Source organism: Podarcis filfolensis (assembly GCF_964270895.1).
Source record: "Podarcis filfolensis genome assembly, chromosome: 14".
NCBI lineage: Eukaryota > Metazoa > Chordata > Lepidosauria > Squamata > Lacertidae > Podarcis > Podarcis filfolensis.
The window spans coordinates 42,787,991-42,801,148 of record NC_139616.1 but is presented as its reverse complement, the minus strand read 5'-3'; the positions used below and the strand labels follow the sequence as shown (position 1 = coordinate 42,801,148).

General features: G+C 38.7%; 1 protein-coding gene across 3 annotated transcripts in view; it reads left to right on the top strand.

The window, feature by feature from the left end:
* Positions 1-13,158, top strand: part of USP22 (ubiquitin specific peptidase 22) — a 104,854-nt gene that overhangs the window by 33,101 nt on the left and 58,595 nt on the right. For 2 of the 3 annotated variants that reach the window (XM_083585748.1, XM_083585750.1), the window contains 2 exons: positions 8,472-8,585; positions 9,082-9,126. In XM_083585748.1, the coding sequence (XP_083441874.1) occupies positions 8,472-8,585; positions 9,082-9,126 (159 nt within the window). The remainder of the gene's footprint in view (positions 1-8,471; positions 8,586-9,081; positions 9,127-13,158) is intronic. The other variant, XM_083585749.1, reaches the window with a different exon arrangement.

The window sequence follows — 13,158 nt, the reverse complement described above, 5'->3', positions numbered from 1 at the left end:
ACCTTGATTTCTATGGCCTTTAAAAGCAACCTAAATTTGTCCTGTGTGTATAAGTCAGAACGGAGGTGCATATAGGAAGAACTGTGCCAAAGCATCTGTTACTGTTCCTCCTGGGCAGAAAGAACTTGGTGCCGTTTACTGGTGCATATGCTTTGAAGGAGGTGAGTTGGTGGGTGGAGCTAGTCCATCCCCAAGCCCTTGATCAGTTCAAAATACGACTCCTGATTGAAAAAAGAAACCAAGTTGCTGACAAGGTAATTATAGGCTTCTGTATTCTACAGTGGAGACCCCAGCCTGTGGCAGTCTTCTTCTTTGTGAGTCTCATTTTGTAGCCCTTGGCATGCAGGACCACACTGCAATATTAATTCCTTGGATTTTCAAAGGCATAGCAGATAGAGGCAAGATCTTTGTTTTCTGAGAAGGAATGCATGTTTGATAGGACTGAAAAGATGGTCTCCACTCCAGCCACCTGCTACTTATTCAGTGATGGTGGACAACTGGAGTGCTCCTTGAGCCGGGTTTACTGTGTACCGGATTTGCTATGCAGAAAATATCATAAATTAGGATCAAAATGGGAGTATGGAATCCTCATGCTTTGCATGCAGAAGGTCTCTAATTCAGTCCCTGCTATCTCCAAAATAGTAAGTGGTGTGAGAGGCTTCTCTCCAAGACCCTGGAGAACTGCCGGGCTAGGTTGAAAAACAGAATAGAATAGCTTTCGACTCAAGAGTTAGAAACAATAGAACTGGCTCCTGTTAGTTTCAGCTCCATAGTAATTGTCCTATGAACTGCCCATAATGGCTAAATGGGATAAGAGACAACAAAAACTAATAACAGGGTATTTTACTTTGAATGTAGTCAAGGTGAATTAGTCATTAAAAATAACCAACTGAGATGAAATTCTGCAGGAGGTTCATGTTTTCTTTCTCTTCCTTTTTCTCTACATAGACTGCAAAGTGCCGCAAGACCTATATAAGAGCTGCTGCCAAGATGCATGTTGTTTTTGTAAATACAGTGACTTGTGCATCTGTGCTTAATTTCTGAGCCATAGTTAGATCAATTCTATTATATGGGAGGGTGAAAGTGGATATTCCAGTGTAGTTAACATACACATTTGTAAATAAGCAAATAATGAGTTTCTGGGTGCATCTGGAACCATAGATGGCTGAGAGAAGCAGAAATCATAAATTAGTTCAACTTTTTTTTGGGGGGGGAGGGTACTATGTTACATTTTCCAGAGGAACTGAAAGTCTGCAGCAATCAGTATTATGGACAAGGCAGTATTGTGATCTTTAAACACCTCCTGTTTCTTTCTGTGGAGACTGACACTGCAGACCTCTTCTTTTTCAAATACCTTTTAATCAGGTTTGTATTGCTCACTTGGAAAGAGTTGGTTCTGATGTAGGTGACCCTCCTCCCAAAGAAGTGCACTGACATCAAGAAATTTGAAGGACTTTAGGCATCCATTTGTTAACCTGTGGACTCTTGATCACAAAGGAATGCCTTTCTCCAGGTCCCTTGGTAGCTACCTGTCTGATCCCAGAAGACCAGTCACAGATACGTTTCTTATGTACCTCTTTGCCTCTGCATGCCTGGTAGGACTTAGTCACTTGCCATCTTTCACAGGATGGCTTTAAATCTTTCTGTTCAGACTGATGAATTGTTGCTGCTGTTTCTGATTCATTCTTGGTGGAGCGACTCCTGGGGTGATTATAAATGGTTAGGTACATTTTTCTGGGGGAGGGACCATGGCAGACGGAAGGTTTTTTGTTGGCTCCCAATGGAGATAGCAGCATGGTGTTTGATGATAGCCAGATACAAGTTTTGCTGTCAGCTTTCACTTCCACAAAGAAGTTGAAATGAAGGGATTGCCCCTCTTGTTTGCTTGAAAATTTGCTCTTCGCACTTTAGAGAGACTGTTGGAGGGTTGTTTTCCTGCCCTGTGGGTTCAGTGCCTGGAAGCCACCATCTTACCCAAACCACCCTGCAGCCCTAATATGGGCACTGCGACTGCAAATGCATCACTTTCTTAATCATCTTTGGAACAGGATAACTTACAACCTAAAAGAGTTTCTGCGTCCGTTAGTAAGAATCGCCACCTGGTGAGTTAACTGCTTTCCATAATAAAAGAAGGAGAAGGAAAGAAAGCTACTGCTTATGGCATTGAGTAAAAGTGACAAAAAGCTGGATTTATGGTGTGAAATGAGAAAGTTTTAAATGGACAAGGGGAATCTCTGTGAAGCTTTAAGTGGATTATTTTTCATTTTCATTTTTTATTTGAAGAAAGTGTGTTTAAGAAATTGAAAGTTAGTTTGCCAACTGACACTATATCCATGGAAATGGAATTAACCTTGTGATGCTGCTGAAGTGATGGAAGCCATTAAGGGACAGAAGCCCTAATAACTTCAGTGAAGCAGGAAAATAGCCTCCCCATTCAGAATAAGAAAAAAATAAGAAAAAAAAGGCAGAAGGGGGGAAAAGAGGTAGAAAATAGGAGATCTTCAGGGTCCTTGCTTACTGTGGATGTTCTTAAGCAGATGATGACAGAGCAAACAATGTCTCTCAATGAAACAATATAGGCTTGGGGGGGAATAGATAAAAAATTGACAAGACTAAAAGAACAGTCAATGAAGTGAGGAATGAAATTAAACCAGAGATGAATGAAATGGAAAATGGAATCAGATATGACATAGAGGCTTTAGATGACAAGGAACTGGCAGGACTGAGAGCTGAAACTATGGCAAAACTAGAAGGGACAACTGATGAAATTGAAGAACCCACTATGCATAACTATGAAGTTATGGATGGAGAAAGATCTGGATAATCTGACATTGATGGAATTGAGAGAGAGAAAGGGTTCCATATACAATTTAGAGTAATCCCAGAGGATAAAGCTATTAAATCTCGGGGGGGGGGGATTTCAGAAAAAGAATGGAAGGACCACAAATGGGTCATTAATAGATAACATGGAGAAAGCATGGCAGATATAACAGGAAATGGGAATTGAAGAGACAGAACTGGGTGTGAACAAATGGATACAAAAGAATTATGGAATATTATCTCAACATTTGATCACAGTGGAGAGACTCTCATATGTGCCAAGAGGGAAACATTTACCATTTAATATGGAGGCATGGTTTCTGAAATTGTTGGAGGCAAAGTTGATACTTTTAATTAGAGAAAAACTATTGCTGACATTGAATTGGGAACCCCTTTTGGATTTTTTGTGCGAAAAGGAAAATGGACACAAATATGAACCAACCCGGACCCTGTGGTCATCTGAGGCCCTTCCTTGGGCGCCTTCCCCACGTAAGGTCTGGAGGGTGGCAGTGTGGGAACGGGCCTTACGTGCAGTGAAATGCTCTCCTCGAGGAGGCCTGCATGGCACCTTCATTACATATCTTTAGGCACCAGACAAAAATGTTACTCTTCAACCGGCATGTGGCAGATTCTAGGGCTTTTTAAATGTGTGTGTGAGAGAGGGGAGTTAATGGTTCGTTTTGTTTTTGTTGTGCATTTTGTGTTTTCATTTTGTATTTTTATGTTGTGAAGGGCAGTATACAGTTGATAGATAGATAGATAGATAGATAGATAGATAGATAGATAGATGATAGATAGATAGATAGATGATAGATAGATAGATGAACTCTTCTGCCAGAATGCAAGACAGTTAAGGCAGTTTTCAACAACCGAATCCTGAATCCCGAGGAAACTTCATTCCTATTTCAGATCCACCATCATCTGTGACTGTGTTTGACACCAAATGGTTAGATGTCCTACCACAGTAGCACTTTGCTCTGTTGGAAAGCCAGTGTGGTTCAGTGACTGGATGTCGCAAATCCAGGTTCAAATCCCTGCCAACTATGAAACATCCTAGCAAGGGCACAGCCAGGATTTTTGCTGGAGGGATGGAGCCAAAGTTGGTAAAACTTTTTTTAGTAAAAACACCCCATATATAGAAAATTGTGGGGGCCATCCTACAATGGAGTACTTACAATAAGGGAGAAACAAAAGTCAGTTCCTAGGGGGAAGGATGAAGTTCAAATTCTTGCCCTCTTTGTAAGAGGGTAGAACAGAATATACAGAAGAACATAAAGTAGAAAAGAACCAGTATGTGCTTGTTTGGAGTTCACACCCATAATGTGCAGGATCTTTTCTGCTGTGTCCTTGGCTTCTATATATCCTACCACAGGAGCTTATATTACATTGTCTAGAGAATGTGTGCATGTAAGCCTTGCAAAAATCTGTCTTGCCGGAGGCACTATAGTCATTTTGAAAATCTGGACCCCTACCCCTTATTTGGGGACACGGGTGGCGTTGTGGGTTAAACCACAGAGCCTAGGGCTTGCCGATCAGAAGGTCGGCGGTTCGAATCCCCGCAACGGGGTGAGCTCCCATTGCTCAGTCCCTGCTCCTGCCAACCTAGCAGTTCGAAAGCACGTCAAAGTGCAAGTAGATAAATGGGTGCCGCTCCGGCAGGAAGGTAAACGGCGTTTCCGTGTGCTGCTCTGGTTCACCAGAAGTGGCTTAGTTATGCTGGCCTCATGACCCGGAAGCTGTACGCCAGCTCGCTCGGCCAGTAAAGCGAGATGAGCACCGCAACCCCAGAGTCGTCCACAACTGGACCTAATGGTCAGGGGTCCATTTACCTTTTACTGCTTATTTGGGAAAAAAAAGTTGGACATTACAGTGCACATTGTTATAGAAGTGGGGCAGCCAACCAAAATATTGGCTGTTAATTCTGAGAGAGGAGCTGAGGCATGAGGAAATTCATGTTGCTAGTCTTGGCCAATAAGTGGCTGGGATAATAGCTGCAGGTACAGCGATGTGTGAGAGCAGATGAGAGGGAATGTACAGGTGCAGTTTGTTAGTGATTCACTTGGCAATGTGTATCATGAGCCTCAAAGTTAGACGGGAAAGGGTATTTTGAGATGCCATCTCACTGATTGCTTCCAGGGAATCTGTTAGCAAAGCTGTCTTGTCACATGTACTGCTAATGAAAAAGGTTTCTAAGGCTTGATGAAGGCCTTGGCCCCCTAGTCCCTAAATGTACTTGGGTAAAATCATCTTGCAAAATTGGTGTCAATTCAGAGATATTGAGTACTAAATAGGTCTTAATGAAAGAAGTTAAAGTAATTGCAAGCTAAAAAACAGCCTTTGTTCCACCTTTCCATCTTGTTTTGTTCCAACTTGTTTTGAAAATTCTTCATGAGGCAGGATTATAATAAAATGAGAGCCATAAATATCCAATTTTTTCTTCAAATCTCCACATACTGCATATAACATATTGGAGGACTTTGTAATTGACTTCTGTTTTTAAATTTAAACTAATTGCAGAGGTTTCCTTGATTTAATATAAAGTTGTATATGGTATATATAAAGGGCTATGATAATTCACTTGAAAATATCTGACTATTTTAAAATATAACATTCAGATATCACTTTATGAGGCTCCTAACATCCACCCACCCTATTGCTATGGCAACAGTTAATTTGTATGTAACTGTTATATAAGCAAGTACCATAGTCTATGTAACAGTTAAAATTGGCATTTTATTTTTTTAATCTACACTGATAATAAGCAAGAAGGGTAGGAATAGGAACCTTAGTTTGTAGGTTAGTTACTATAGTCATCTTTTAAGATTAAGATACATAATATCCCTAACTTACTTTGGTTAGACTTACAATGATTTCTAATGTTTAGAAGCAACAGCAGTGCACACTTGGAATGCCTGTAGTGGTACTTCTTTCAATGGTCTATTTTAAAGATAAAGTTTATGAAAGGTATCTGGCCACCGTTGAAACACAGTGTATTGGCTTTGTTGGAAGAACAGCTTTTCTCAAAACGTGCTTTGGGAAATCTAATTTAAGATATTTTCAGATACTGCTCTGAACCTTCGCATACATTAAGTCCTTCAGAATTCAGGGCTGCTATACCTGAAGATTTGAAATTGGATATTTGTGGTTCACATTCTATTTCAAAACAAGATGAGAAAAAAGGAGGTTATAATAGCTTGGACTTGAGGTTCATTTAGCTCTTGTCACATACAGGCTTTGCATTCAAGTCAACCTGGTTTCTTCTGATGGAGGAGGCTTACTGTACCTCTGGCATGTGTGAATTAGATACAGTGGTACCTCGGTTTACGAACTTAATCCATTCCGGAAGTCTGTTCTTAAACCAAAGCCGTTCTTAAAGCAAGGCATGCTTTCCCTAATGAGGCCTCCCGCTGCCGGTGCCCTTCCACCGTTCGGCTTCTGTTTGTTGACCGAGGTAAAGTTCGCTAACTGGAACACCTACTTCCGGTTTTGCAGAGTTCATATACCGAATAGTTCGTTTACAGGGCTGTTTGTAGACCGAGATACCACTGTATCTGTTTTTATCCCTGTCAACTTAATTATCAGCTGAGAAATAGGGCATTTATCTGTAAAATGAGACAGAACACACTGGCAGCCACCTGAACCCGTGGGAGGTTTGAAATCCTGGTTCTCATCTTTTATGGGTCAGTGTGGCACCAATCTAAGCCAAATTAGGATGTGGAACTGATGCAAGAAATTTTTTTATGTGTCTTACATCAGTCTGAACTGAAATTTCTTAATGGATTTGTGTATATAATATCTGTAAAAAATGTAAATAGCTTACGTTGTCTTTATTGGGAAGAAACTGATTTGGCTCTGTTTTTGGAGTTCAGTGCATCTTTAGAGGGCAACTTTGGAACCTCCATTTTCAGCAAGAAGTAAGTATTAGCAGATAAAAACCAGCTGATTAATTAGATTGAATCTGTTTTGTATAAGAATGCCCTGTAGGTTTTGAAGTTCATATAAGAACACTAAAGAAGTGTATGACTTCAAGAGCTGTTTGAAGATTGAGATAGCAAAATATTGTTGAGAATCGGATATGATTCACAGAGGAAGTTGCTCCCAGTACCATTCACCACAAGGAAGGAGCTTAAGGTCCAAATAGTTTTCTGTATCAGAAGATCAGTAAAACAGTTCTGGACATAGTTTTTAGGCTTTTGCAGATACAGATACAATCAAGTACAAAAAAATTCCGTTGCTCCAAATAAACTCAGCAATTCAAGACGTAAAACCCAGCAAGGAACACCAACAGATTGATGAGTCACAGACTAAGTCTGCTGAACTGATATGCATTAATCACTCCTTCTCATGTCCAGTTACTCAAAATGGGGGCGCTAAGATGGTGTGGCAGGGGTGCTGAAGGTGTAAATGACTACCAGACTTTGAGAAGCTGGTATCGCTGGATCAAGTTCATTAATTTTGTTGATTTAATTAAATTAAAGATTTTAAGTTAGACTTTGAACAAATGTGCAGTTGTTACTGTTTTGAATTTAATTGTATTGTTAATCTTCCTTAGTAGGTCATACAAACCACTATTTTGAATAAAGCTTTTTATAGGGCGGGGTAGGAAGCACTGGGGATGACCCAGACTGAGAGAGAGAGAGCACACATTTGCACAAATTATTTGCTTTTCCACAGTGTCTGGATGAAAATCATATCCAGTAAAATTAAAACGGATCTTCTTGAATTTTCTTGATTTTACATGAGTTTCCCACCCCAAACCACTACCCCTAACAGTGATGGACTATACAGTAAAAATCACCGAAGTAGTGCTTGTCAGCACCATAAAAATATTGATTCAAGGCATGGGTGCTCATAGATTCTCTTAAATTTTACATAGGATAACAGCAAAACCACCAGCAAATTGCAGAATACGTCTGTTGACACATGTGACATAAGATTTAATGGATAAGTGGCTTGGATCCATGTTTTTGCACCATGGCAACTCTGGAAAATAATGAATCTGTGTTTTTTACACTTCAGTCAATGGAGATAGATGTGATTTGTGATTTATTTACCAAATTGAGAACCCTTAAAATATTGAGAGGAATGTGCTGATGTTCATCTTAGAAAAAAAATGCTTTGGGATATAGATTTTTGCCCACTTCAGTCTCTCAGGCAGAAGAAATACAGTAATTCTGTTACTAGCCTAGCTTTGATGCAGCTTTCTATAACTGAACATATTTCATATTTTTTATATAACACTAGTGGACTGCCTTTTTTATTTGCAAGCTGTTTGTTTTCTGTATCTTAGTCCTTATTAGAGATTTGCCTGTATTTATATTTGAAAAGAAGTAATTTTTATCATGTTGTCCATGTTGAGTTCAAATCTGAGAGTCCATGGCAATGAATAATGTTAACTACCAGGAGAATCTGAGAAATCTATTTTAAATGTTCATTCCTTAATTTGTCTGAGAATACTTGTTTGTAGAAAAGGTTGTTGGCGTAAAAGTGTCATGTGACATAATAACACTTGGTATTTTTGTTCTTTCGTCCCCCTTTTGAGGTCAGGGGATATGTGTGTAGATGCTATTATGGAAACCAATGCCTACAATTTTAAATTTTTGTGTGTTTCTCTCTCCAACCCCCTTCCCAACCACCTTATGTTTCTGCAGCCATAGACCTTTTGTATGGGGGTATATACTGCTTTATGTGTCAAGATTACATATACGACAAAGATATGGAACAAATTGCCAAAGAAGAACAACGGAAGGCTTGGAAGCTACAAGGTTTGATTTTATTTAAGTATCTGCTGAAAGAATGCTCACTTTCATTCTTAGTTATACCTGGCCCTCCCACCCATCAAAAGGTAGAAATCAATAATAGGGAAATGGGGTACCAATGCAAGTTGTAGGAGCAACAAATGTAGAGATTATTTATCTTCAGAGGCTAGACTGCTTAACATGCACACCTCATAAAATTTCAGCCAACCTACACTTTTAAAATTTACTTTCAATGAAGTAACCCCTTCTCTTGTGATTGTGCAAAGTTAAGGATAAGATAGAATAAATCTACTTTTAAGCATAGCAGAAAAGAAATCTGTTCCCTTCCTACAAAGTGTCACCTCTATCCCTGTGTGATTATCTCATAGAATGTGCCAGCTTTATAAGCACACACTCTTGTTTACACATATAGTATGTATATCTGTAACTATTTACACACAAGTATATGTACACACATTTGTTTTGTTATTCAGTTTGCTTTCCCTAATTTTTTCTTTTTTAGCCTTCACCCCAACAATGGTTTCTCACTACCAGTGTACAATGACAGGTAAGAAGTGTGACCTGGCGACGCATTTCACTAACAAGCGTCGCTTTGCTGATTATCTGCCATTTTAAGACAAGAATCATGGTTTACAATGCCGCTTTTTCATTTATAGATTGCTTTCTTGTTATAGAGAATGTGTATCAGGAGGTAAAGGGTGGTAAACCTTTGCATGAACTTTCTATGGTTGACCTACTCCAAAATATTCCTTTCATTTTTTGAGAGGAAAGCAAAACTAAACATTGTTCTGGCCAAATTGAAGCATTTTTAAAAGAACCTCTGTGTCAGTTTCCAAAATAATGACTACTAATATTTTGAAGTAGTTCAGGCAGAGAAAGGGGGGGAAAGAGTGGTGGATTTGAGAACAAGAAAATCATAGCATACAATGTTTCATGCAAAATTCATTTTAAGGTAACTAACAGTGCTGAAGAATACCCAACAATAAATATTTGTGAAGGTATTTTTAAACCTTGTGTTCTGTGTATTGTAATCAAATAACCTGTTAAATGTGTTAATATGGGCTTGTTTTTGGCCCAAGAAGTAATTAAATTGAAAGAGCAAAACAGCTTCACTGAACAAAAAATAGAAATTGGTGACTTGTAGTCTGGCATTGATAGCCCAATACAAAACATGCAGCCAGGTCTCATTAATGGTTGTGTGGCATACTTATAGTTGTAAATATTACTTAGAGTTCAGCTGATATCCTTCATGAGTCCCCAGGGTTGTGTGTGTTTAAAAACATATTGCAAAGGAAAGAGAAAATGTTGAGGTATATTGTTTGTTATCCTAGTATGGGAACAGCAGGCCAGTGTACCATATTTATGCGAATCTAATGCGCCATCTAATCTAATGCGTACCTTGAAGTTTTCAAAACCTTGAAGCCAAAAAAGTATTTGTTGGTGCCATCAAATCTAATTCCCACCCTAAATTTTGCAACATAATTTGGCCAAAAAAGTGTGCTCTTCATTCAAGTAAATACTGTATTTTTATATTATTGGCTGCAAGATGGTAATCATATTTTAAGAATTAGAACTGAAGCACATGAGAATGTAGAATGTTAGTGTAGTGGTAAAGAGTGCGATCTAATCATCTTAGCATAAGACTAGGGCTTCCATTAAGCTGCTGTCTCTCATCTTCAACCCCTACCTGCAGTATGAGGATAATACTCATTTAATTTAAGGTTGTAATGATAAATTATAGAGGAAGCTTTTTATAGCCCATTAAGACTATTTGCCTAACTAACCCATAAGATGACCCAGTGGGCATCATTGCTTAGGTGGGATTTGAACCTAGGTCTCTCCAATCCAAGTCTTGCCCTTTATCAACTATGCTGAACTGGCTTTCCTAATACATTGGCACTGTTTGGAATGCTCACAGAGAGCTCTGTGAATGCTTTGTTACTATTAAGCAATAAGAGCTGTTCAACAGTGCAGCAGGCTGCCTTGAGGATGATGGCTGTCCTTCAGTGGATAGGCATTTGCCATGGATGCTAGAGTCTCATCCTGAATTCACACCCTGCACTGAGCAGGGGTTTGGATTGGATGTCCTTCAAGGTCCCTTCCAACTCTGATTTTACGTTGCAAAATGACCGTTTTATATTCAAAGTGTGGTGTTTTTATCATTTAGAAGAAAAACCTTAGCTACACACAGTTATCTCTATATTCCTTTTAATTTCTGTAACTTTGTAGAACCAATCCCCGAATGCTTCAGTGGTTAACACTACTAAAAGTCTCTGTCTGGAGCAGCCACTGGCAATACTGAGCTTACAGTATTCTTTGATCATTTTCAGTCTGTCAGTATCTGCGATTCTAGTTTTAGGTTAGTCACTACTGTTGTCATTATATTAATGCACCTAATTTTATGTCACAACAGACCATGTGCTGAAAAAGCAGTTGTATATCTGCTAAAATATTGGCATCAGCATTCTTACCTATTTGAGTGGTACCTTGCTTTGTTTTAAGTGTTTCCCAAGGGAAACAGGAGACCACCTAAGGCGCCATTACAGTTGGCTTGCACTCTAAAACTGAACAAAAGTCATTTTCTAAAGAGAACCTAGAAACCCAAGCTGTTTTGCTCTAAATATTTGTCCACATAAATAACTGTGTGGTTATTTTTCTGTTTCTGAGCTGGCCAATTGTTTCTATTAAGTAGTCGGGCACTAATCCACACAAACGTGTATGCCTATTTCTGTTTGATTTGCCCTAATACATGCTTTCCTTGCATACTGAATATTTGTTTATAATTTTTGTTCTGAAGCCTCTTTAACAGGCTACACCAGGTTAACTCCTTCATGCTAACTGTAGCATAACTTAATATTAGATTTATAATGTTTTCAATTAGTTAAAGCAGCATTGGGTTGTGGGAGCAGATGAGTTTCTGTAATATATGTGCTGATGGACAATTTTAAATGCTGTAGTGAAGATGCCAGCGAGAAGCATCTGGCTAAGTAGTTGTGTTGTAGGTACGTATTTGTAATGGTACCTCATTCATCATTGCAAATGCAGACTGTATAATGTACTGAAGCACTGTAGCTGCTTAGCCCAGTATTTCATGGGAATTAGTTTTCCCTTTATTTTTGTGGGTCATATTTGTTTTTCTTACTCTCTTCAATTGTTAGGAGAAAAAGATGTTGATGGGATGTATGCTTTGTTGAATTTCACATGAGGAACATTCAATTTATTGGAAGATCACTTATGTGGAGTTCTTTTTGGCCATATTCTCTGCCATAAAAATGGCACCCAATGTGGTGCACAAGTTAAATTTAAAAAAACCATGAAAAAATATTGGAATAAAAATATTTTTTAAAACATTTTTTAAAAAATGGAATCTCAAATAACTATTACACTTCACAGCACACTATACATCAGGCGTCCTCAAACTTGGCCCTCCAGATGTTTTGAGGCTACAGTTCTCATCATCCCTGACCACTGGTCCTGGTAGCTAAGGATCATGGGAGTTGTAGGCCAAAAACCTCTGGAGGGCTGAGTTTGAGGAAGCCTGCTATACATGCTTACCACCCATTTTACCCTGGTCTTGCACAATGCATTTGCTTGATTGCTTTCTGTACTACCACTATGAGCAATATGTATTCCACACAGAACAAGATGAACTTTAATTGGCTTTAAACCTCATTTTTACAATAGTGCATTTCATAATAGTACCCAAATGCTTTTATGATTATCAATAGCCTTGCACGTTTCTCCGTTGGGTTGCTTCTTAGATCATTATTGGTCCCTTAGTATCTCAAACTAAAAATCTTGTGCACTTGGTTCCTGCATCTAGTCCATTTTGCTAGCATCCTTTCTAAAGAACAATCTCTTCAAACTGCGGCTTTTCTTCCTCACAAGCATTATTGCTTTGTTAGAATGACAAATTTTCAGCTATAGCTTTTTGAGATAAGGGTGTTATTTATTTATTTTTTGTTCTTGTTGAGAGATGATAACTGCCCTAAGACATTAAAATCAGTGCATCTAAATATTTTTCAGGAGCATGTAGATTAACTGAAGCCTGGAACCCAAAGAGCTGCTTAGACTCACCCAAGGGGTTCATGCTAGCCAGATTAAATCTTTTGATTTCTCTTTGAATACTGATCACCAGAATGGCCTTTGAAATGTCTCTGTTTCAAAGCTGCTTTACCATCCATAGGGGACTATTCTTTGAGAAGGATGAGTCTAAAGCTGCCTTCAGGTCATATAACTTAATTTATGGTTCTTTGGGTCCTGACATATATTTCTGGAGATCCAGTCTGCAGTGACAGTTTCAAGGAAATACAAGGTGTTCCTTGATATATACATCCCAAAATGTGTTTGTTTTCTTTCTTTCTTTCTTTCTTTCTTTCTTTCTTTCTTTCTTTCTTTGGAAATACACTATTTGGTATCCCTTCTTACATATCTGATTCTATGTTATGCCTTTTAAACATAGGTGTGTAGCTTGTAGTTGGGTTGCTTTTTTGCTGTATTTGCCATATTTTATTGAACAGAGCTGGACACAGTGGGGCTGTTTTTAGCCCATTTGTATTGAGCTTCAATGAGTAGTTGT